This window comes from Rosa rugosa, chromosome 1, assembly GCF_958449725.1.
Source record: "Rosa rugosa chromosome 1, drRosRugo1.1, whole genome shotgun sequence".
NCBI classification, from domain to species: domain Eukaryota; kingdom Viridiplantae; phylum Streptophyta; class Magnoliopsida; order Rosales; family Rosaceae; genus Rosa; species Rosa rugosa.
In genome coordinates this window covers 997,509-1,023,416 of record NC_084820.1, presented here as the reverse complement: position 1 = coordinate 1,023,416, position 25,908 = coordinate 997,509, and the positions used below count along the sequence as shown (strand labels likewise).

The window sequence follows — 25,908 nt, the reverse complement described above, 5'->3', positions numbered from 1 at the left end:
AGTACACAACTGGACTCCGAAGGCCCATTTCATGCTAGCCCAATTTTAACATGACATGCTTACTCATTTTCAGAAAGCCGATTCAGTACTTCTTGTACCAATGACAAAAGATCAGAAGCTTCTCATTATAAGCTGAGACGCAAAGTACATAAAAATGTGCTTATCGCCATAATCTCCTACTGCCTTAACATATCTTCTGTTCTTGTTATCTGACAAAACGGGCTGTAACTATATACAAATTCAGAGTAAAGTAACTGCTCTCTGATGCACTAGTTTCGAATTATCAAGACTCAAATTAGTCTACAGCCAAATTTTCTACGACTTTTTCAAGTTATCCACAACAAGGACAGGGTTAGTCATATCCAAAAAATAGCAGTTACTGGGTTTTCGATTTCGTTTCAGTGACAGGAAACTTCTCTTCGGGTTGCTTTCGCCACATATAATTCGCTGCTTCAAGCCAGAGAGGATGGACCAAAAACTTATTCTGTTTCACTGCCCAGCGAGACTTTTCAGTTCCCGCATCTAATGCAACTACATGGGTCACTGACGAATCCACCTCGGTTGAACATATGGCTCCCAGCTGCTCTGCCATCTTCCACAGGTGATGACTATCAGCCTGGACTTTTGAAGGAATTATACGGCTGAACACAACTTTGCACCCCTTCAAAACTTCCTTTCTAACGGTTTTCAGAACCTACAAGAGTAACACATTTAATACCCATATCATATTAATATCATTGTCAGAACTGAAAGTAGTAGAAGCAAAGCTCTCCAAATATATATATCAAACATAAGAAAGGGAAGTTGGTGGAATATTCACCTGCCTCACATCTCTATCTATAAGATTGCCTTCCAATTCCTACAAGATAGTTTGCCAACAATGGATTAGTACACAACAACACCACATACTTTAATCAATATAGAGACGGGAAGATGTACTTACATAAAAGAAAATCTTGTGAATTCGCTTAAGAAGGTCAAGAACATTTGCAAGAGCTCCTTCAGGCTCACTCTCATCACTCTTCAACTCCGAAAGAGACTCACAATTGAACCCAAATTGGGCACAACTAGATCTAAAGAAATGATATCTTTCCATCAAGATTAGATTGTCCTTGTGCTTTATCCACGCCTACAATAACAGATAGCAACATTGATAACCAATCAGAAGATTAAAAAACTCACCACATCCTTAAAATGATAGCTAGTGTATCCAAAACACAATAAAGTTCTTTTGAAGATATTCTATCATCTCACTCAAAAAAGAATTGTTTAAGATACCATATGCAGAGATCATTAAATTGCGAGTGTATCCAAACATAAAATCTATCATAACAAGTTCATTTTCTAAACATTTGATTTTGTAAACATATATTTTGTGTTAAATCATTAAGCAGTTAAGCTAGTTCAATGAGAGGTAACATAACTAGCTGGCTCGCCATGGGTGGAAGATGCTATTATGACAAATTTCAAATAAATTTCTTCAAGGCTAATTCTGTTTAAACCACAAAAATTTGCTCCCCTTTAAGTCTTTTACAAGGTTAACTGGTTACGAATGCACTTTAAAATTTCAGTATCAACAAGGAAAAACTTACATTTTCTGTATCATCCAGTATCAAAACAGCACTTTCTTGCCCAAGCACAATATCTAGACCCTTTTGATGTTTTTGGGTGCCATCATCGCGTGATATCACTCTATCACCAAAGTACTCTTTTTTGGGATCAAGCAACTTGGCCATTTCCAATGCATAGGCTCGGTCACCCATTGTATACACATACATTTCAAATATTTCACTGGCTTCCTTCAAAAATGTCTTAATAAAGGGCCTTAACTTGGTCATCATGCGCATAAAGTCTAGTCTGAAGAGGCTGCCTTTCAAATCATCTGAAAGTATCATATTACAAGCAAAATCAAAAGATGCAAGTCAATACTCATTAGGGTAAATATACAAGCATCCACCTAAGCAACTAAGAAATGTGTAAACATTGAAATGGAAGCACTAAAGATGCTACACAAGAAGAGAGACTTCAAAAGAATACATAAATACCTGGCAGAGAATCTGGTGGGCTCATCAAATATTCTTCCTCTGCCGTCATATGATTCAGCTGGGTGGAATTTAGCAGTGTATGATCAAGATCAAGTACCAAGTAAAGTTTCTTATTATTTAGCGATTTCTTAATGTCAGTGTTGCGTAACCGGTCGATTTCATCATTATTAAGTCTTAATCCCTGCACAAGCAAATGTTTCACACTGTATCACATCCAATATCTAATAATGCAAAATAAGCTACGAATAAGGAACAATCTAACTGGAAATGGATACATAGAATGAGTGTGTAAATTTCTTTAGTAAATTTATAATAAAAATCAGGCGATTAGTAAATCAACAAGTCACACTTGACTGAAACGAATAACGTATGCATGCAATGGTTATGTTTGTTTCCTAACAATAAGTTTATTTTTTTTGCATGAAGGCTTCAGTATATCATGAATTACAGGTGACAGCTAATGGGTAAAAATAGTGCCTGTACAAACTAAATTATGGAAAACCATATGCGTGTACACTTCCAGTAAACCAAAGCATTCAAAAATTTTAAATTTCAACTGCTCATCCAGGGGAATACCTTGTGTATGTACCCAAATGTCACACCAGACTGCTCAATCAACCTCTGGCCACAAAGAAAACACATATCTCCAAATGAACCAGGATGTGCACACATATCCTCTATTGCAGTTGCTTCTGCACATAATTCCAAGAAAAGTTCAAAAACAGGACAAGAGTAACTGTATCCTCTGAGGTGGAGAAATACCATGTTAGATATAATTATCCTGTGTTCAAAGCAATTAAAACTTGATGTTGATTAGTTATAATATCCTGTGTTCAAAAAATTCAAAACTTGATGGTTATTAGACATGTACTCTCTCGCTTTCTGAACCACACACACACAAGCAAACACACTCATTTTTATGGGGGTTGAATCCCAAACTAATACCCGAATACATGGTACATTCACTGTTGGATAGCTTCAAGCCATGCTTTTCCAAAATAATCTGCTCTCTGGAAAAAAAAAAAATACTGGTGGAAAGGTTTCCCAGTTGAAAAAAGTTTTATGTTTTCTTGAACAGGAAAGACTTTTCGTCTGGAACACTTTTGCAAGAAAATTAGCATTTCCTTAGTTTTTTCCGGCAATGTTATGAAATACAGTCAAATACAAATACCAGAAAACTTTTTCATCACCATAATTGAAGCATAGTGAAGAAAATAAATTCTAAAATGTAATATTCAAAAATCTACCAAACAACGTTTTCATCAAAACAATCAAGGCAACAGCAAAGCAGTTTGTCAAGTCTTTAGACATACAAACAATAAACCTGATACTTGATTGATATTTGAACTTCTGTTATACATCTATATATACAGCCCACAATAACTGCACTTAACTTTTCAGCTTTCACAAATTTTAAATAGAGACATGCAAACAGACCACGAGGTAGATGGACATAACAAAGTATGATAGAATAGGAGCACTTTAGTAAGTCTTTGAACAAAAGCTCCCTTACTAAGTTGGTCTTAGGTTGTATGTAGCAAACAGGTATGTGTCATCTAAGACAGTTCAAAACACTTCACACAGAATCAATAAGTCCTCTTCCAGTGTTTGGGGTTAAAAAATGAAACACAAAACAATCCAAAAGAGATCAAAAGGTTACCTGGCTTTTCTTCTGAGAGTCCTTGTGAAGTTGACGCAATGGTTTCCTCTAAGCTTTCCAGATTCTCTACCTTACGCCTTTTTATCCTGCAATGCAAGTCACAAATCGTATCTGAATGGCTCCAAATAGAACTTTGACTTATAGATTTACAGAAATTACAATATCTGATAGAAACTCATACTGCATGAAACACGAAACAAACAGAACTCAACACACCTGCTCTCACTTTCAACATCACTGCCATCGTCATCAGCTGCTTTATCTCCTTCATCTGGTGACGACTCCGAAGAACCGGACTCTAGTTCTCTCTCAAGCAACCCAGCAAAGCCATCACTGCTAGAAGAGTGCACTGGGGACTCGGCAAGACTCATCTACATTATCCACACAATCAAACACATTACCAAATGTTCACCTCAAAGTGGATGCAATAGAAGATACACATAAACAATCAACATTCCTACCATTCGAAATCGACAACGAAAAAAAAAAATGCTATATTAAACCTAAAGCTTCTCACTTGCCCCAAAATAACTCCTCAACACTTAAACCCACAAACAACATCAATATTTCTACTAGTGAAAATCAAGAACAAAGAATAAAGGTAGCAACTTTAACATTATTACACAATGAACAACCAAACTGGTTCGGTGCGAAGACCTAACAAGTGATAAGAAGCTAGCTATTCGATTAATTATGCGAGATTGAAAGAACCCTAGAAATCGATTTCGGTGAAACCAGTAAATCACAAAATCAAATTAAGAACCGTATCTTTTATAAGAAGAGAAGGATGAAATGAAGTAGTGAATGTACCGTGATGGGTTGCGAAGCAGTTGTTGGGGTTAGGGTTGCAGAGAAGCTCGTCAAATTTTGAAGCTTTCGTTTGGATTTTGAGAGAGAGAGAGAGGGAGAGAAAGAATAATAAAAAATAAAATAAAAAAAAGAGCGGGTCTTTTTGCCCCGAGCCCGGAATAAAGCGGGTTAGAATTGGAGACCGAAATTTTGGAAAACAAAAAGAAATATTTTGCTTATATGGCCTGTACTTTTTATTATTTTGTATTTCTAATATTGTAATATTTTGCTACTACCCTCCCTCTCCTTTCCTCTTCCATTCTGACATCTTGTCATCCCAAGAGTTTTCAATGGTTAAAACTTTTTTTCTTTCTAAGACTGTTCATCTGTTCGACTAAAAGGAGAGATAGTTCACCGGCTCGACTATATGAAGTTTACATGCTTGGCTGAAAGAATAACAATATTCTAGGCGATATTGCCTGGACTTGACATCCTGATTTTAGAGCGGGCTAGAGTCTAGCCCAATAAATTGGATCTTGATTGCGTCCAATTTTGGCTCAATTTGTTTTTATTTTTCTAGCGAAAACAATGAAAATGAAGTGGAAGGAAATTATTGGGGTTTTGATGAACACCATTATATTTCTGTAACTCAAGCAAATAAGAAGCATTGTTGACCAATCAACCAACTGCCATTTTCATTCATATTTGTAAGGGTACATGTAATGTGAAGTAGTTATTGGTCACAAACTCACAATTTCCTCCTACACTTGTTAGTAACTTAGTATGACAGAATCAACAAATGTCCCTCATATTTACAGTAAATCAAGGGACAAAAAAGAAGGGGGAAAAAAAAAGCGGGCAAATGAGCGCATTATTTGATATGATATATTGGTATATACTTTTAGAATCCTTTCTTTTGTTTAGTGATGTGAATATCAACTGGAGTGGCTCTTTGTCCTCCCTGCCAAGTTTCTTCAGCTCCTTCTTCTTCTTCTACTGCTGCTACATCATCTTCCACCCACTCCTCCGTCACCAACTTCTGCTGATAGTATCGGAACGCCACCACCAAAATGAACGCTGCAACATTTTGAATTTCGTAATCATATACATAACGTATACAAACAATTGATCGTTTGAAACATACTAGGGTTTGGATTTGCGTACCTGCCCAAATTCGAGCCTCTACTGAAGATAAGTTCCATACTAGTAGAAAGATCGCAATGGTCACTGGTTTCTTGTGAGAGCAGGAGTCCCAAGCATCCCGAAACCGTCGCACCCAAAATTTAGCTTCACATAATGAACACCAATTCAGTAGCACATCAGATGGTGAAATATCACTATTGCATATTATCTGAGAACATTTCATGACATTAGCTGTAGCTGGGTCTTTTCATCTATTCACTAGTTTACTAAAAGGCAGAATAGACCTATTGGGCCAGATCATAAACCCATAAAATACCCATTAAGGATTGTGGCCTCTCGACAACCCCACTAAAAATTTGAAAATGACAGAAATTATAACCCATTAGAAGATAATGGGCCATAACTAGTAAAATTATGGTGTGGGGGCCCTAACTACTGTTGTTTGGTCAAAATGTCGAAGAGAAAAGAGAGGTTGAAGATGCAAATTAGAAGCTTGGAGAATGAAAAAAGAAAATTTTCTTTACTCGGAATCAAAAAATGCAAAGAAACTTCACATGTAAATCAAATGCATTTTAGAGCGTCTATTTGATCACCAATCACTTTAATGTTCTGCCCGACAATTAAATCGGAGATATTTGGAGCTTCAATGTTTTATCATGGTGTTATGTTAATTCAAAGACCCTACCCGAGTACCCATCATGGGCATTAATGTATGGGGTCATATTGACTTGGGCCCCATCAAATCCAGACCAGGTCTAATAAAGCCGTTAGATCAGACATGAATTATGATGGGCCACATTAGGTAAAGATCTGAGCTGATAGTCAAACTAAAGGTGCTACAGCTAACTATAATGGTGTAAAAATTGGTACAGTAACTTTGTAATAATAGTATGCATGATTAGTAGGGAGGGAGAAAATGATTGCAGGAATTTACCGAAGATTGTTATCTGGGTAGAATACAAAGAGCACACTTTTGGTATGGTGAAAACTCCGAAAAAGCCTGTCATAGTTGGCAAAACCAAGCAGTGGTGTCAGTTGTGTAGAAGTGAAGAAGGTTCAGAGAGACACAGAGAATTTTATACCGTTTTGGCTGCTGGGAAGAAACTCCCCATTATTACATCAACTGTTTCACTATAATAAATCTATAATGCTCTCACAGTTTCGGAAGTGTTCTATACTCTAGTATTCTTGAGTATTACAACTCCAAAATTAAGAGCAAAGGGAAAGTGAAACTCACCTACTTTGGCCATTGTCCAAATGGTTATGGAGCTGCCACACCTGGCCAAAACAAAGAGCAGCACTGCCAACTGCCAAAATTACAATATATATATCATCATATTTCTACACCTTTTAATGTATTTGCGGAAATAGAAAAAGACATGAAGAAAAAAGAGAATTACCTTAATTGTGGTGGCAGGGTCACCAGAAAACAAAGCTTTAAACTTTAGCAGGAACTCATTCAAGTAAGGCAGGACCAGTTTCAGTAACCAAATTGCTTCTTCTTCACCCACCACAGAATTTGCATTTTCTATTTCATAAGCTCCCCTGACATTTAAAGAAATTAAGAAAAGGAATCAGAAAGAGATCAACTTGGAAATGTATGCTAATCTAATATAAACATGTTCATAAATAATGGTTGCAAATCAAAGAATTTACCTCAAGATGATGGACCTGAAGAGGAAGATGACAGCCAGATAAACAAGGCTCATATAGGATATGACAGAAATGAAGCTGTAGACCAAGAATCAAAAAAGATTTAGAACAAAATTGAAGCTGGGATTGGACATTTTTCGATTGGGATTTTGCTTACCTGATATTTAGATCCTTCATGTAGGAGGATGATAGTATCACAAATGTTCCAATCCCAAATATAAAAACTGATCTTGATACATCTTTCCACATTACTAAATCCGCTGGAAAAAAAAAATGGAAAAATGTACCCTTTAGAAAGAAACTGCAGTAGAAGGTGCAATTCAATAAATTAGGAATGAAAACTCACCTAAACTTTGCAATCTGCTATGTGTTTCTGGGAAGCTATGGTACTGATCATTTGGAGCTGCATCTAATTGGTACAAACAGAACAGTCCAGGCTCAATTCTATAATAAGAAGAAAAAGATGCAGAGTTCAAAAGAGAGAAATTAAGAACTTACATGATGTTTGTTTAGGGACGTTTGAGTAGACTTCTGCACGTTTCATAACAGGAGATTGCTTTTTCAGATTAACGGAGATCGTTTCTGGCTTTTGATGAACATGTTGAAGCTTTTTCACTTCTTGGTTTCTTAATTTGCGGTCAAATAATTGAAACTTCTTAACTTCATTCACTACCTTCACTTCATTCACAACCTTGCTTAATTTCTCTTGCACTGGTGCTCTCACTTTCTCTTGAACTGGTGCTCTCACTTGAACTGGTGCTTTTTCTTGAACCGGTGCTCTCACTTGAACTGGTGCTTTTTCTTCAACTGGTGCTTCTTCTTCAACTGGTGCTTTCTCTTGTACCGGTGCATTGATTTCCTTAATATCAAGGCTCATCTTTTCAACTTCAACCTCAATTTCTTCATCCACCTCTTCCTCCAATTCTTCTTCTTCTTCTTCTTCTTCATCACCATCTTCATCATCAGCAACATCATTCACCAATTCTGTTGGATCAGATTTGACCACATCCACATTGCTTGGAACCACCATTTCTCTGCACACACCAAACTCCTTGCAATTCTCATCAGATCCACCATCTCCGGTCTCCTCCCCAACTGGGATTTTCTCAATCACCTCAACAGACTTGTCAACTCCCTTATCCAATTCATCTGGGGAGGCCTTATTCGATTCCGATTTCACCTTCCCCAATTGAATTGCATTGCCAGAAGAATCACTTCCCCTGATCGACTCCGATTTCACCTTCCTCAACTGACCCAAATTCTTCTCAATTCCCTCCTCCTTACCCAAATCACTAGCACTTTTCAGCAATTCAGTCCTTGGCTTCCTACTCCCAACCGGGCTCCTCTCAGCTTTATCAGAAGCAACAGCATTTTGACTCTCCTTGCTTCCCTCAGATCTAAGTCTCCTCACAGACCTCACCTGAGTTGGGCTGTTCTTGATCCCATCGACAGAAACACTCAACTCCTTGCACTGTTCATCAGAATTCTTCAACTCAGATTTTCCTCTGGACCCACTCTTGTCCAAACCTTCAACCCTTGTATCAGATTTCCAAGTCTTTCTCTTCCCATTGCTCACTGCTCCACCAACAGATTGACCTCTCTTCAACCTTGTGCTAGGAGTTGTTGTTGTTGCAGCAACCCCATTACTGCTGCTCTCTTCAGAATTCTCCTGATCACCATTGAAGACCTTAATCCCACCTCTGACTTCATCAAGCTTCATCCTGTTCTCCCACACTGACCCTGCAACCACAGTGTTCCCAGTCCTGAGCACTCCTGCATCTGATCTCCTCCTACCCACATCCATTTTGCCTTTATAATATGTACCTTGGCAGATAATTCTTCTCTGTTTCACTTTCTCTTTTATCTCTTTCTAGCTAGCAATGAGTACAATGGGACATAGACATATAGTACAAATTATGGATGAGAAAGCTTTACGCAAGAGAAATGGCGGTTGGTGGGGTGAAAGCGTTTGGGATCCCTTTGCCTTCGGAAAAGCAAAGAGAGCAGAGCAAGACGGGAGGGACTGAGTCTCTAGACACTGGTCAAAATATACAATAATATATATTTTATGAACTTTTTTACTTTGTTTTTACCATTTTGGAGTTATTCATAGACTATGGAAGACAATTAGAATTAGTAGAAAATTAATTAAATTAGGCTACATAATATGATTCAACTCTTGAAACATAATATTTGATTACTTAACACTTTCCCTAGACCCTATATAGAAGACTTGATCAAATTAGACTAAATGATTAATTTGAAAGAGTGTTTAACTTTACGATCGTCTTCTGATACCTCTCCACGAATCATCGGTCATTCAATTGGATTAGTCTTAATTTGCAACCATAATCATATTCTTGTCTTGATCATCAGATAACGGTTGGGTTACCCTCGTAACCATGACATAATGTGAAGTATCCAAAACGACAAAATAAATATAATGTATAAGTAGATAGTTTATTAGCTCGTTATGATACCCAACTTATAATTTGATTAAATTGGTAACAATATTGGTATAGTAATTCGTGAGATGAACTCATGTTACCCAACTTCTAAGTCACACTCACTCATGTGATTTAGAAAGTAAAAGTGAAAAAGTGAGATGAACTCGTATATGGTGTGGTTGAATGATTAGAGATATAAAGGGGTGCGTTAAGGATGATCTCTTTTGCTCTTTTTTCTGGGGAGGATGACTGGTACATTTGATTCCCTAATAAGCCACGCTAGCTTTTGTGTTGGAGGATCTCTATGAACGCTGTGACCGAGGCAACCAAAAAGTCATCAACCTCACAAGCCTCACATGCAAATGGAAGATTGGAAACGTTTCCTAGCTTCCTAATTTCAGAGAGGTGGAGTTTGGAAGCTAGCATGCATGTGGTGATTTTTTTTTTTCAGGTAATAATGGCAAACACCTTGATCTCCAGCTTTGTACTGAAGGTGTTAACGTGATCCTATTCATCTGTGCTCCATCACTTATATGCAAAGTTTGCTTCTTTTTCTTTTTCCTTTTCCTTTTCCTCTTTTCTTCTATTTGGATAAGTAGGGAAAGGCCAAAAGGGGTTGTGTGAATATTAGGAAGCTTCACATTTTGATCATATATGACACTCTTGATATAAGCACCAGTTGTTCTATATAGACCTGATTAAGGATTGCTTGTATATTAGCTAATGCCTCTTAACGTTGTAGCTTGCCCCGGCCTAATTAGATGGTTTGTATTTTTCTGAAACAATTTCACGTACATTATAATTCGAAGCTGTGCACCGTTGGCTAATTAATTGGTATGAAGCTAGAACTGATGAAATCATAATATGGCCCCCTAAAAATTAAAAAGGCAATGTAGTACTGCTACTTGATTATTGCTCGGCCTAATTGTGCTAGCTATAGCATTATATAATTATAGCTTTGGTACGTTGACATGGTTTATTCCCTTTAAATATCATAATGATGGTTAATGCATGCCTTATTATACATAATTGACCCCTCCAGTTAATGAACTATGCATATGAATAAAGGCAAGAAATTATTTTAGTTGAAGATGATGCAGATGTGGAATCATGCACTAAAATAATGCATTGCATGCATCAGGATCGGATCACTGGTTATGTGAACAATGGAATTGAGAATCACACAATCAATTTATCTCAATAATAGTGTGAGAAATGACAAGGCCATCCGAATGATTAATTGGCTTTTGAGTGACCGATGCTGCTCATCGAGAAGGAATCCAACACCGACAGCCTTCGGCATAAAAAAAGATGGTTCACGTACGCAATGATTTACGTACAAATTATTCAACCAGGTACATTCAGCATATACCAAAATTCTATGTAAAATCAAATTGTTTGCGAGCATTTAGTTTAGTTACATACGTTTCTTGTTAAAAATGAGTTATTCACGCATTATAAACTTCTATTTTTGGAAACGTACTGGCATCCGATTTTGGAATCGGCATGCGAGTCCAAATCATACGATGTAGTAGTGCTGCACTCAGACGTCAGACGGCGACAAGTTTCAACCCAATCTCACCGGCCACCGCTCTCTCTCCCTCCCTCTTTCTCTACAGAAAAACACTCACCGACACTAAAAAAGTTACAAGTAGCGACAAGAAAAGAAAAGGGAAGAGAAGCATATATATCATGTCATCATGTGAGTGGAAGAAGCCTAAGCAAATTAATTAGAGTACATTAAAACTGTGTTTTTCAACTCTTGCATCTATTTTTCAATGCACCATAACTGGGAAAACATTAAACATTACCAGATGTCAGCCTCTGGGGATTTGGTTACGGAAAAACTAATGGTCGAAAACGTTGCGTTGATTTTCATATACAGAATAGTTTTGGGATTGAAAGAGAAGGGAATCATAGTTTGCTCAACTAGCTGTGAATAATAACATTATGAAATTCTGGGCAGAGAGGCGTTGCAGTCTTGTAACGTTGAAGGCACGTGAGGTTATTTGCTCGACGCACGAGGCATATATATATTGTTCCAGACATGATTATATTACTGAGAATCCCACCACCCAAAACCGACGTACATGCCAACCCTGATCCAATAACAACGTTTTTATTCTATAGTTTGGGAAATTGGACCAAAACCAAGCTTTCATAAATTATCTTTATCAGCTTTTGTTTATAATACCATATAGGGAAAACTTGAATCAATAATTAGCACTAGTATTAAACAAAGTAACTGACCGAGGTCAGTAAATAATATAAATCATATATAGTAGATGGCATAACGTCAAAACTTTGAACCAGATAATTTGGAGTTACCAAAAGAAAGAAACGTGAGACCGAAGTCAAGTCTTTCTTTACGTATATATATAAGAAGTGACTTTATTGGTTCAAACTTGGAACCAGAAAGCGATTAAGTTGCGGTCAGTGCCTCCAAATTCATATCTTAATGATAAAGTCACTATACACGTTGAAGATTAGGTATTTGTTAAACTCCAAGTTTATAACTAATTAATAACGACTATATATCCTACGATGATGACTGATCACACCCCTTAATTTAAAGTTTCTTCATCTTCTCGAGAACTCCTAGACATACACAAGAATTAGAGACACAACAGCGACCAACTCCAACAAACAAGTAGAGTGTTAATTAGTTTAATATCAGGCAGATGAAACCTGGTAAGAGTACGAACCTAACCGGTCAACCATCATATCTTAATTGGGATTCAAAATCATGTAGCTTAAGTTTCGGTAGTTTTTTCTAGTAACGAGATCATTTCCGAAAAAAGGTTGACATAGGGAACACACAATGTGACCATATATATGCAATCCATTTGCCACTTAAATCTCATTAAGTAGTGACCCTATTTTGAGAATTCGTAACCAGTAACTTGTATAGAATATTCCACAGTACATTTTATATGACCCTTAAATCTGCTCAAGTAATCTTCTATCACCCCAAAATCCAACTCTTAAATCATGAATGAAGATTTGGCTAAAATAAAACTCAAATAACAAGCTTTAAAAATTGGAATTAACTCGGACAAAATTCCAAAAAGGCTGCAGGGATATTACAAAATTCCCTTCATTCTACTTACAGCAATAAAAGAAATTGGTGTGGTGCCTATTCAAGAAGTCGCCTACTGAATCCTGAGGGATTGTCACGGTGGAAACTGGATCTGGCTTATCTGTGTTGTGCCAACATAAATAATAAAACCACATTAGTTAAAACTGAGCACATTTGAATAAGAAATATCAGCAGTAACCAATGATGGACATAAGAAAAGAAAAGATTGGGGGACAAGGTACCTCTCGGAGGACAAAATTAGGCCTCGAAGCTCTTATTCTGTCACTTCATAACCCTTTACCTACAGCTTGGATACAAATACAACCTAGCTAATTTACACTATTCCCAAAATCAATAATTACAGTCTTTTCCCAGTTAGAGATGTAAATGAAAACAAAAAGGAAAGAGAAAAAGAAATTTCTGCTCTAATTTGTAGCCAAGACAAGGAACACTTCACATTTCGGAACTGGACCATTTTCATTTGACATTGCTATTATGGATTGGAGTACGTAACACCCGTTCTGACTGATTGGAAGCACCCATCTTGACCTTCTCACTTTCTGCTGCTTTTTTCATTTCAAGCTCACTTTGCTTGCAATTTTCGTCATGGGACTTGATGAACATTCTGACAAAGTTGAGTAAGGTTGAAATAACTGCAGCATAAATTGAAATGGTTAGAAAGGTAACACATGATTTCAATGAAAGGAGATGCGTATGAACTGCCTTGATTTATGTTGACTTCTCTTTATAGACAAACACAAGAACATAATCAGAAGAGGTTTTTCATATATGACTCAATAACCACTACAAACATGGCCTGTGGTGTGATCCAAAAGATAGACAAAAGCAGCAGTGCTTACTAGTTCTTTCTGAGTTTTGCTTGAAGGGTATGTTAGGTTGACAGGGATAGTCCTTTTGTGGAACTTAAAATGATCAGATAAAGAAAGTGAAAGCATAACTACGTGAATGGTAGATCACGAGGACCATGTCACATTTTAGTGGATACCTTGTTCAAACGGGCATTTTGCAGGATCTTCTCCAAAATAAAGAATCAATGCATCCACATTTCTACCCTGTAAAACATCCATCCCCATGTAAGAAATACTTTTCTCAACATTGTAAGAGCTTGAAATAGTATGCTTCAGAGCAAGACTTACCACGCTAGAATATAGTAAAGCCAAAGATCTCACCTCGGCTTCAGCAGAACGGAGGAACTCCTTTAGGGTCTGAAGGTTGGGAGAAAAACTACAAATCAGAACCTGAATGATGAGCCATAATCTATACTGTTGATCACTACATTAGATTCTAATATCGTATAGATTGTCAAAAAGAAAAATTATATTAGAGCATGTCAATCATGGAGGCCAAAACAGGAATAATCTGTTTCATGTGTTTTTTTATTCTTGTTGTGAGTGCGGTGGCTGAATTTGTGCAGTCATTTACAAACCAAGAAAGAGGCACTGCAAAATGTACAGCAGTTGATGATCCGAAAAAAAAAAGTTCTAAGAGATTACACCGGACCAAGCGTCCAAGCCTCTATAACCCCTTTCACATGTAGGTCCATACAACACCTAGACAACATGAATGACTCTGACCAGGTTCACCAAAATTCCAACCCATTATCACTAAAACAACTAAGCTCCGATACCATATTCGAGACAATTCCAACAATCAGAATCACACAAAGACAGAGGATGGAAATAAGGAATGATGGAAGCTTAAAATGCTGAAACTGATTCAGCCATGGATGTTTGGAACTTGGGCAGGTCCTTTAGCACTAGCGTACAAATCAGTTGGATCTTTGGGAAAATAAATACCTTACGGAAATTTTTTGATATAGGACCGTCATTTTCAGAAGTAGATAATTCCTGTACAACTTTCTCCAGTCCTTTACTTACTGCTTGCATTTCCTCTGCCAAAAATTTCAATTGTATCTGTAGTGGATCAAAGATTTCAGTCAATGAATACCAAAAATATCCTGGAAATTATCGTCCGAACACAAAAGGAGTACCTTTGATGCAGGCTCTAAGCTGGATAGGTCCTTTGAGAAATCTAGAACCTCTGGTAGTTGGTCAGCAAGAACCTACAGCTTATCAAGTAAAATCAGCATAACAGAGCCATAATGCATGCAATGCATATTAAGAAGTATAATCAAACAAATTGGATCATGCAAGGAGAGTTCCTTATAACAAGGTTATGCTTATGGAAGCATCAGTCTACAACACATTTCAGTAAATACTAAACATGTGTGCTGATTTCTAATAGTACTCAACAAGCATACAATAAGAACATAGTAACTGATGCACATGGCCGTGCAAAGACAATTTATAGGAATAAGTATCAAATTGTACCTTACAAAGATAATGCATGAGAGTCATCTTGTTGTTCCTTGCACGAGTGTCAATAAGTTTAAGAAGACTATCCAATCTAAATCCGATAGCCGCGCCTAATATAATATCAACCATTAGACTCAGTTAGAAGGAATGAAAGTGATACTAAACAGCGGCACCAACTTCTGTTGAATGTGTGACAGTGATATTTACAGTTACACAAAATGCTAATGTAGAAGGTTCTTTCACGTGAACTCATGATTCATGAACAGAATACAAAATGAAGTATTCAAATATAGACCAATAAGCTGTTTCCCACAGTCTTACCCCGAGCTGTCCCCTGGTTCAAAGCATTTCCTAAGGAAAGAATTGTCTGCATAACTCTTTTCAATTTGCCTGAATTTCTGATCTGATAAGAAGCATAAGGTATAAGATAGATCAATGAGACATAATATATGCATGATTACCATGAGTAGTTTGAAGGGACAAAAATGAATAACTTGCCTCTTCTGCTGCAGAGTTTACAACATTCAGGCTTTTCCTAAGGTCAGAAACCTACATGGCCATAATATGGCACCATAAGTATTACTGTAAACCCCAAATTAACCATATGACTGTTAGCTGATATATTTGTTATTTCACCTGGGAAGAGAATTGTATTTTGAACGAAAAAACTCTCAGCTTAGATTCCACTCGAGGTACTTTCATTAACTCTAACAAGAACTGCCATCAACATTCAAAAAGCAATAAGGTAAAGAAGTTCAGATTTGATGATACTCGCTCATACATGTGATTACAATGACAACCCATATCTACAGTTAAATCTAAAAAAGCAGACAAGTTAAATATCAGTAGAATGGATGCACATGTTATATAGTGTTGGATATGAAGTAGTGTGAGCCAAAATCAACAAACTATAGTGCAAGGATATCATCCTACAAACCTGTTCACATTTTCCTAACTTCTCCTTCTCTCCCTTATATCCCTGAACACAAAATATAAAACCAATTATGAAATTGAAAAGAGCGAAAGGTTCTTCAGCAGCAGTTTGAAGACCTACCTTAAGTAGCTCCATCTCCTCTTTAGTTGGACAAAACTTTATTAAGTTCTCAACCTGGTCAGGATCTAATGCTGTATTTTCCAGGGCAAGCACCGAATTCTGTCAATGTTAGAGAACAAGGCATAGTTAATAGGTTACATTAGAATATATTGATTTGATCTATTTATTGGTTGAAAATTTATGCAGAACAAGTTTATCTACAATTATTAGAGAAGAAAATGTTTGTACAAGTATGATTAAGCTTACCGTTAACTCATGCAAGGGAACCTTCACCTTTGAAAGCATGATTTCACAATTGTACGCCCGTCTGTGGTCAATCTGCATTTAGGAAATAAAATGCTAACTATAGATATGGACTTTCGTCAGAGTATAGCACAGCCAAACTGGGCCGAGATTAATCAGAACACTAGGCTACCCCAATCAATAACTGTGACATGAACGATAAATTGGAAAAGAAAAAAAATCGATAAATATAATCCATTGCCATGTAACAAAATAAACAGAAGTGCATCGACTGATTTAAACAAAAAAAAAAAAAGTTACCAATTGCACTTTGTCAGATTTAGGGGCAACTGGACCTGGTGTAGTTCCTTTCTTGCCCTGATCCGAAGTTGGAACTGCCGCAGCGAAAAGATTCTCAAGCTCTGACATGTCAATCTCTGGAGCCCTATCTCAAGAAAATAATCAAAAGAATGTCAAAGTCAGGATGCAGCAAGAATTATTAGTATCTAGTATCTACATTATATAGATATCGAGTTTTAGTTCATACTTCGTGTCTTCACTGGATTTTTCGGCCTCAGCCCATAAACTTCCCTGAACTGCTCTTGATAGTTTCAACCAGTGTAATGGCTTCAGTTTCTTTTGATTATCCTTAGAATTTATGGTACGTGATAGACGGCCTTTTGCATTACTGGCGGAACCAACTGGTGGTGGTGGAGGAGTTCCAGGCTTGGAACCTCCTTTAGCAAAGGGTGCCGGAGGAGGAGGGGGAGCACTAGGAGAAGAAACAGGGGTACCTCCAGATTTCCCTGAGAGTGGAGGAGGAGGAGGAGGGGGTGCACTAGGTGGTGCTGGTGGCACTGGAACTGGAGATGCATTTGCAGTGCTTCCAGCTTTCCCTGAGTGAAGAGGAGGTGGTGGAGGTGGGGGAGGTCTAGAACTAGCAGCAAGGTTCTCTTTCAGAGGAGGAGTTGAAGGAGGAGGAGGAGGTGGAGGAGGCTGAGATGATGAAGTAACTTTAGAAACTGGAGAAGAGGAGGGGGGTATCCTCCCAGGGCTAGATGGTTGGGTTTCAGTATCTTTGGAAAGTGCATCTTTGGGCTTTGGAAGTGATGCATGTTGAGGTTGAAGTGGAGGTGATGGAGGAGGAGGAGGAGTTGTCATAGCAGAAGTAGGTTGCAATGGAGAAGCTGGTGGAGGTGTTGGTGGTGCAACTGAAACACTTTGGGCTCCAGAGGAAACTGGGATTGACTTAGAAGGTTGGGGAATATGTGGCTGAGATGCAGTATAAGTATCTTGAGGTATAGCTTCCTGTTTATTCACAGTGGTATCTTGAGATTTTTTAGGTGAGGCTACACGGCTGAAGATATCTTGAACTTGAATGAATGCTTCCATTGGCGTTAACATAGGAGGTTGGGGCCTCTGCTGGGACACTGAATCAGATTGGTTAGGTGGCTGCTGTGCAGTATGAATGTCTTGTTTGGCTTCAGGTTTAGTCACAGTGCTATCTGGAGATTGTGTAGTTGAGGGAACTTGGCTAATGATCTCCTGAACTTGAGCAAATGCCTTCATTGGCTCTGACTGAGGAGGTTGTGGCATGTGCTGGCTCACTGAATCACATTGATTGGGTCGCTGAACGTCTTGAGGTTTAGCTTCCTGTTTACTGACACTTGTATCTGGTGAGGCCACTGACTGCACCTCCGAGGAGGCTAGAATCTTAGAATCGTTTTCCAAATTCAAGGATGTCTTTATATTTGGCATCTGTTTAGGAATTGATTCCTGGGAAGAATCAGTATCCAACTTTTCATGGGTGATATTCGATGCACCCAACTGTTGAAGAACATTCAATGCAGCATCTGTTTTGGGATCTAACCAATCAACATAACTAAAGATCTCTTGAACTTGATCAAATGCTTCCATCGGAAGTCCCTCCTTATCCTCAAAGCATGACATACCACCAAGAATAATAGATGAGACAGCATCCATCTCTGAGAAAAGGATCTTCAACAATATGACAGCCAAAAGTTTGTCAGGAGAAAAAAGAAGAAGTGAGGAAGAAGTAATGCAGAACCAAAAAAGCAGAGACACACCTCTACTCTAAAGTCCTTTGGAAATTGTTCCTTTACATCCCACAACATGTCTATTTCATCACGGTTGAGCATCAAAATGTTAGACCTAATAAAAGCTGTATTGAACATGACGCGGAACATCATCTGTTCACGTTCCATATCATTATGCAAGCTAATGCATTCAAGCACAACATCACCTTGAATATGGCAATTAATGTCAATTTTAACCAGTTCACATTCTGCCTGCAATGTATTTGAACAGTTAAAAGAAAAAAAAGATTAGAACATATATTAGAAGCGTTTATGTGTGAAATATAAATGGCAGTTAAAAAACAATAAAGGAAACTGAACTTTCCCAGCAGATCAAAGCTAAGAAAATCTGAGAATAAAGATAAGTTTTACTACTCAGTCTCACTAGCTAAAACTTCATAAAATCCAAACCACTGAATCTGTCACCCAGGACACACAACAAGGTATCCTCCCTCAAAGCAAAATAAGTTTGGACCAAACAACATACCAAAGAACATTACAGTAAATGATCAGCAACATAAAAAACAGAGTTTGTTTTGAAGATAGGTAGGTAGACATTCAGGACCCCAAAAGCAAAGTACTGAACAGTCAGCTATGAACCGAACCATATTTGCCTAACTCTTTTGGAATGTTGGCCAACATGATCATACAAATCTAAATCCCACTTGGGTCAGCAACAACCATCTAACTAGGTAAATGATATGCCTCATCAAACATTATGGCATAAGAAAATAGAGGCAAAAATGAAATGTAACAGAATAATTGAGTACAATCTTACCTGCTTGTAAGGCCGGATGGTTTTGCTTCGTTTTGGAGTCGAGTATAAGACTTTGGCAGTTCGATCAGTAACAAGAAAAGGGTCTTGCCCATATATGCGAAATATAGGACGGCAACCTCCTTGCCCATCAAAATTAGGAATAAATCTAAAAATGACGCAGTCCAAGGTAAGTGCTCGATCCAGAGGAGGCCATTCTAAGGCTACATTCCTCCTCGATACGTACTGTAGATACCTAAGTTGAGAAGGAATTGGATTTAAGGCTGATAGCAAATGCAAAAGCTCAAGGGGAGCCTGCCTGTAAACCATGTCCAACGTCCTATGCTCACCAGTATAATGCTTCCTGTAAATCAAGAGTGCAGCCAGCATGAAGGCCAAAACAGGCCAACCTCCACGCTCACAATGCATCAAAAGCACGTTGTTGTGCCCAAGTCCTAACCAGCTTTCACTTGATCTAAGAAAGTGATGGATCAACTCCATCGTCAGGACAGGACAACCTTCAAAGTGCCGAGGGTAATCCATTATGGTCATATCATACTCAGACAAGATGCCGGCCATCTGGCTCTGTGCCATACCATCATGAAAATTGAAGACCAAGAATGAAGCATCAGGTAAGTGCTCTTGTAGTTGACCAACTGCCCCAGCTATGTAAACCTTATAGTTTTCCTCCTTCCAAGCATCGGTAGTGAAGCAGCAATCAAAAACTATATGTTGACAAGTACAAGAACGTTAGACTCTAATTATAATCTAAAAGATTACATCACTACAGGTTCTTAAGCACTAGTATCCCGAAAAATTCTAAATCCTCATCGACATTGAACCGTTTATGAAAATTTGACACCCCGTCAAAACGCTGTTGGTTAATTGTCTGTTACACCACAATGCAACAGAACAAGGCACAAATTATCGGTCTTAAAACCAACCTGCTTCATGTATTTACTGCACGACAACAAAATTCCAACCTCAGTGTGTCCATTATTTAACTTTCATCAAGCACTACAGAACAAAGAAAGGGATTGAGCTGCACGAAATCTGTTGCGCTAACGCGCATCCGTTTTCTTGCTCATTAGCGCTTTAGTTTTAAACAAGTCAGGTCAGGTTAGAAAACTGAGTAGGACATCAGAGTTTCAAGTAATGAACAGTTTTCTTGGAATTCATAGCCCCACATTTTCTAAGCTACAAATTAAGCTCAATCAACTCGGATAGCTCATTTCGCAATCGACTCCGAATCAAGCACACGATGCAGCCATTCCCAAACATTACTATACATTCAAACACAAAAATATTCAACTACAATCATCATTTCCCTATAAGAAACCGAAAATCAGTCACAAATCTACAAGATTAAGAACAAACGCACCGTATACTCGCTCACAGATCTCGAACAGTCCATCCGGCGGTTTGCGATAGAACAATTTGCGCAACAAGGCCATTTCTTCTGCGGTTCAACCACTCTTCAAATTCCAGACAGAGCTCACAATCAAAATCACCTGATTTCTCTTCCGCACCTGAAATTTCCGATACGAAAATCACATGCATGCAGGTACATATAATCATACATAAACACACTCAAATCATGCAAATGATTAATTGTCACACTCAAAATCGTAACGTCGAAATTCATCAAGAATTGGCAGAGACAGAGACGAATTCTTACAGGTTTGGAGTGATGACAGATTTTCTGATTGCTCTGTTTTGGTGTGTATGGCTCTGGCTAGGTTTGCTTTTCTGGTGTGGTCTGTGAATTGGAATGAGATTGAGGAAGGAGAAGAGTGACGATGGATTTGATTTTTGTCTGTTGCGTTTTTTTTTTTTTTTTTTTTTAGCTTTCTGTTTGGTGCTCTGCTTTCTTCAGCAATCAGCAGCTGGAGAAGAATTCACCGACCCCTTGGCTCTGTCAGCTTTCGGATGACGTGGATGCCGCCGGAAGTCGACATCTGTATCGGCGTCCCCAGCCCAACGTGCCTCTTTTTCTTTTTCTTTTGTGTTTCATTTATTCCTTCTTTATCCAGTTTTCCTTTTGACATTTTGTAGGTTTATATATTTCTGAATATTTCAAAAAGCATGTAATATAAATTGAGCCAAAATTATGGTAACCTTTACAACTTCCTCGTGATTCATGAACCAAGTGATAGGCACACCCCAAAGTCGTTAGGAAATAAAATATTGCCGAGAATTAAAAGTGGTTTTAGTCTATGATTATATGATCTAAATTAAATTATAGGTTAGTTTAACCGACCTAAGTACATGTGGATGGTAGGGCGGGCCACTGAGGATAATGGGTGAGTATGGGCAAGCAAGACTAACAAGTCCAAAGGGCTGAAATTTGTAATACATAATTTCTTATGGACAGGCCCAATCAGAAAATCCTTATGTGATTAAATTTCAATTTCCAACTAGATTCATTCAAAAGCCCAACTTTTAGTCCCCTACAAATCCTAATAAACTGCCCCAACCCATTCACGGATCTTGAATTGAGAATGAACCATAGGCCCACTCTCACTTTGGCCCAATGACTATGAATTTAAACAAACCCTTTGCTTCATATAATATTCTTGTAATCATAATTTACAGAGGCAATGCTCCTTAGGTAATTAACAAGAGAAACCAAACTTGTCTACTTTCACCTATAATTGGTCTAGTTTTTTTTTTTTATCGGGAGTGAGGTAGTAAGTCATCTTGGTTACTTTAGCAAGTTAGTATCACACCCACTCAGTCAGTCTTCATACCGAGGTCTACGAGAATATCTCAACAAAATCAGACTAATCAGGGGCGTACCTATTATCAAGCCCGACATGGTCCGGACCCCCGAACCTTTTTCACTTCGCTTTTTTAATTACGCTTAAGCTTTATAATGAAAACAGCAAAAGTTGACCCCCCCTCCCCCCCCCCCCAGCGCCCCGGGGCAGCTCTTTGACAACTCATGTGAAAGTACTGATAAAAATAGTAGTAGGATTTGATTGATTGACCATAAAGGATTATAATAAATAACATTACCATAAAGAAATATACCGAGATAAAGGATAATTGGTGATTAATTCAAATTGGGCATTATGGTGTTTGACAAGTTTTGGATTGTGAGAAATGTTTTGTCAATTTTTTTTTTTTGGATCTTGACCCATAGCACAAAAAAAGGCTAAAATTAGCCCACTTACACCACCAAGAGAATTTTGTTCCCACTAATCCAATTTAACAGTTAAATGACGATTTTGGGCTCCAGAAATTTAAAAATTACATACTGCCATCTCTCTCTCCTCTCCCACTCTCAATGCCGGCTATCTCTTCTCTCTCTCTCTCTCCTCCCTCGCTCTCTGCCGATGACTTCCTCTCTCTCTCTTCGCTCCCTTCCTTCTCTTTCTACCTGGTATGACGTCGGTATTCACCGACCACATCGCCACGGTCTTCGACGCCGTCACTCCCTCGCCGGGAAGAATCAACTCAAACCGCGAACCAGCAAGACGACTCTGATTCATCCAATTTCGCCGGAATGGACACCCCGTTCAACTCAATCAACTCCGAGCCCTGTTCGATTCAATCAACTCAGAGCCTGTTTGATTCAATCAACTCAGAGCCTCTTCGATTCAATCAACTTCGAGGCTCGAGAACGTGAATTGCTGGCGGTGCTACTCCGAGCCCAGTTCGATTCCGGCGAGGCTCGAAAACTTGAACTGCTAGCCGTGCTCGACGCTAGGGGTTCTGGTAATCCGATGCAAAGCCTCGCCTGAAGACGGCGAAACACTTAGGGTTCCAGTCCCAGGTCTGCAACTGGTGAAGGGGGGGAGAAGAAGATGTGTGGGGGTGCCCAGAGCATTTTCTGGGTGCCCATATCAGTTTTTTTTTTTTTTTTTTTTAAGTAACGGAATAGGAGGAAAGAAAATAAAGTTTTAAACGTCTATTAGAGGGCAATACGCGTCTATTGGAGTGCAATAGACGTTTTTACATTTATATAATCTCTTCGTTTTTTTCTTGAATCAAAGTTTTATTTGTCTAATTTTAAGAAGATTAGTTCCCATTCCGATTACCGAAAGTTCTATTGGGGGGCAATACATGACTGATAGACGTCTATTGGGGGGCAATAGACTATTGAGGCAATAGACGTCTATTGGGGGGCAATAAATGTCTATTAGGGGCAAAAAAACTTTCCGGTGAGATTTTCAGCAAATTCCGGTGGCCGGTAGCCGGTGACCGGAATCCGGTGAAAGTTGATCGGAATCCGGCGACCGTTGACCGGAATCCGGCGACCATTGACCGGAATCCGGCGAAAGTTTACCGGAATCCGGTGGCCGGTCACAGGATTCCGGCGGCCGGTGACCATACTCCGACAGCCGGTGACCGGGCTCCGGCGAAGTCTCCCATGGTTTCTCTCTCTTCCATTTTCTCTCTCTCTCTCTCTAAGTAACAAAGAGGTAAGGGTAAAATGGTATTAAAAAAAACAAAAAAACAAATCTTAATGGGGTATTAGGGAAGACCTCCTTAGAGTGTTTTGGGTAAGAGAGAATTAAAAAAACTTAATGGGGTAAGTGGGAAAAAAATCTCTAAAAATGGTGTAAATGGACAAAACCCCTTTTTTTTTTAGGGGAACGGAATCAGGTTCCATTAAATAACGACATCATTGCATCAAGCTAGAGGATTTCAGAGAAACCACTCATAATACAAGTACAAGCACAATATTGACTGATAGAGCAGCCAAACTGTCACGCCCCGGATTTTGAATAACAAATCCAAATCCGAAACATGAATTAATACAACTCACATAAATACAACCTGAATTTTTTCTCAAAACAACCACACCTCACATCGCTCGATATTACATAAACCAAATCTCAAATTTGTTTATTACAGCACACTCTCACCAAATTATATTGTAAGGCTCAAATGAGCATAACTCACCTCACAATTACAATTGCTGTAAAACTAAAACAAATTCTCTAACCCGCACGATCACCGTCCTGATTCTCCTGACCTGCAGGATTACCCGCTACACCGTTTGAATAGTGTACCGGGATTGCAACAATACAAACCCGGTAAGCTTTTTGCAAAGCTCGTATGAGTAAATGAAAGGATTGCACGATTTAAAGTAACACAATCAACTCAAGCACATTTTAATTTTGTTTTGCATAAGAATTGAAGTGTACAACATCACTTCAAGCATCAATCAACTCACATCTCATCATGACTACTCAATAATAAACAACTTCTTACTCAATATATACTCACAGGCTTATGATTTATTTATATAAATCATCCCATGCAGTATATTATACTTACAGGCTTATGATTAATTATATTAATCACCCCATTCAGTATATCATACTTACAGGCTTATGATTAATTATATTAATCACCCCATTCAGTATGTCATGTCATACCCAAGGGCATATGATAACTCGTTTATCCCCCAAGCAGTATGACGGCAGACAGACTAGAGCTCTAACTGTATCGTAAAGTGTCACCTGGGCCAAGGTTCACCTTACGAATGACTGCTTTTCTCAATTCACTCGACTCCTCATTTAATTCATCTCAACGACTCAACTATCGCACTTTACTCAATTACCCATTATCATAGACAACACAACATCTAAGATAAATCACATATTCCAAGGGTAATGCTCAAAATATAACTCAGTAAATCACACCATCCAATATATATTCCACGTAAATATATATATACGTAGTCACCCACACAAGAGTGACCACTAATACCAACTATAGTTCACATGCAATAAAATCTAGAAAATTCATTTTTATAGTTTAAATACATTTTACTTACCTATGGACCGTAGTCGATCAAGTCCATATAATTTAAAACAAATATTTATTTTCGTAAAACAATTTCCACAATTTCTCAATTAAATAAAATCACCGAATTTCGGTTCGTGAATGAACCATGTGCGATTTACTCACCTCGATATTCCCGCTGCGTCTTCAATTTAACACAATACACACCGAAATCGCTCACCCAAGGGAGACCGTCAATCACCTAATCACACATGACCTTAACTTAGCCAATAACTCAAAAACATATTCAAACGACAATCCAACGGTCGGATCGAAATTAAATGATGATCCAACGGTCGGATCCTCACGGATCGCCCTTAGGATTACCCTCCAAAAATCGTCACGAAGATCCAACGGTCGGATCTTCCTGAATCGTCCTTACTAACATCTTCACAATTTTATACGAAAATCCGACGGACGGATTCTCACGAATCGCCTCCCTAATCACTGTTTTGCATTTATACGAAGATCCAACGGTCGGATCTTCGCCCATGACCACACAAAGTCACTGGGACAGTCATAAGATCATCATATCAAAACTACAAGTCCATCTGACGGTCCTAACTTCACATATCACAAATCTAACGATCGAAATCGATCGAAACTTAAAAATTCATAACTTAATCATACGATATCCAAAAATTGCATATAATATATCAAGATGATCGTATTGAAATATAGAATCTAAAAATGCACAGAAACTATATTTTTGACCCCCGGAGGTGGCCGGAAAGGGCCGCCGGAATTAGTGGCAGAGCCGCCGCCGACCACCGCCAATGGTGTCGGGGCCGGGCTGCTCCTCTTCCTCTCATCATGCTTAACAACTTTCAT

At 38.4% G+C, this 25,908-nt stretch overlaps 3 protein-coding genes across 8 annotated transcripts; all 3 read right to left on the bottom strand.

The window, feature by feature from the left end:
* Window positions 1-101: 101 nt before the first annotated feature.
* On the bottom strand, window positions 102-4,674 carry LOC133708867 (RNA polymerase II C-terminal domain phosphatase-like 4). Its single transcript, XM_062134428.1, has 9 exons — window positions 4,516-4,674; window positions 3,922-4,076; window positions 3,706-3,791; window positions 2,622-2,737; window positions 2,046-2,226; window positions 1,593-1,882; window positions 944-1,129; window positions 821-859; window positions 102-694 (listed from the first exon to the last, which is right to left on the bottom strand). The coding sequence occupies exons 2-9, from the start codon at window positions 4,074-4,076 to the stop codon at window positions 377-379; spliced, it is 1,371 nt and encodes a 456-aa protein (XP_061990412.1). The 5' UTR covers window positions 4,516-4,674; the 3' UTR covers window positions 102-376.
* A 469-nt stretch (window positions 4,675-5,143) lies between these two features.
* On the bottom strand, window positions 5,144-9,317 carry LOC133708854 (reticulon-like protein B21). Of its 2 annotated transcripts, none has more exons than XM_062134409.1 (9): window positions 7,789-9,317; window positions 7,637-7,699; window positions 7,448-7,550; window positions 7,294-7,368; window positions 7,038-7,182; window positions 6,875-6,944; window positions 6,572-6,637; window positions 5,659-5,781; window positions 5,144-5,571 (listed from the first exon to the last, which is right to left on the bottom strand). In XM_062134409.1, the coding sequence occupies exons 1-9, from the start codon at window positions 9,092-9,094 to the stop codon at window positions 5,396-5,398; spliced, it is 2,127 nt and encodes a 708-aa protein (XP_061990393.1). In that variant the 5' UTR covers window positions 9,095-9,317; the 3' UTR covers window positions 5,144-5,395. The 2 variants fall into 2 exon arrangements, with proteins under 2 accessions (XP_061990393.1, XP_061990401.1); XM_062134417.1 differs by having other exon boundaries at window positions 7,637-7,693.
* Window positions 9,318-12,739: 3,422 nt separating this feature from the next.
* On the bottom strand, window positions 12,740-21,129 carry LOC133708827 (formin-like protein 18). 5 transcript variants are annotated; one of them, XM_062134363.1, is made up of 19 exons: window positions 20,957-21,128; window positions 20,660-20,807; window positions 19,303-20,003; window positions 18,516-18,737; window positions 16,976-18,426; window positions 16,750-16,873; window positions 16,453-16,524; window positions 16,207-16,305; window positions 16,090-16,131; window positions 15,789-15,869; window positions 15,651-15,701; window positions 15,474-15,555; window positions 15,168-15,262; window positions 14,828-14,899; window positions 14,634-14,750; window positions 13,974-14,042; window positions 13,823-13,889; window positions 13,059-13,469; window positions 12,740-12,937 (listed from the first exon to the last, which is right to left on the bottom strand). In XM_062134363.1, the coding sequence occupies exons 2-18, from the start codon at window positions 20,730-20,732 to the stop codon at window positions 13,294-13,296; spliced, it is 3,594 nt and encodes a 1,197-aa protein (XP_061990347.1). In that variant the 5' UTR covers window positions 20,733-20,807; window positions 20,957-21,128; the 3' UTR covers window positions 12,740-12,937; window positions 13,059-13,293. The 5 variants fall into 5 exon arrangements, with proteins under 5 accessions (XP_061990347.1, XP_061990356.1, XP_061990362.1 ...); XM_062134372.1 differs by having other exon boundaries at window positions 14,007-14,042; XM_062134378.1 differs by lacking the exon at window positions 12,740-12,937 and having other exon boundaries at window positions 13,395-13,469; window positions 13,974-14,061.
* Window positions 21,130-25,908: the final 4,779 nt, after the last annotated feature.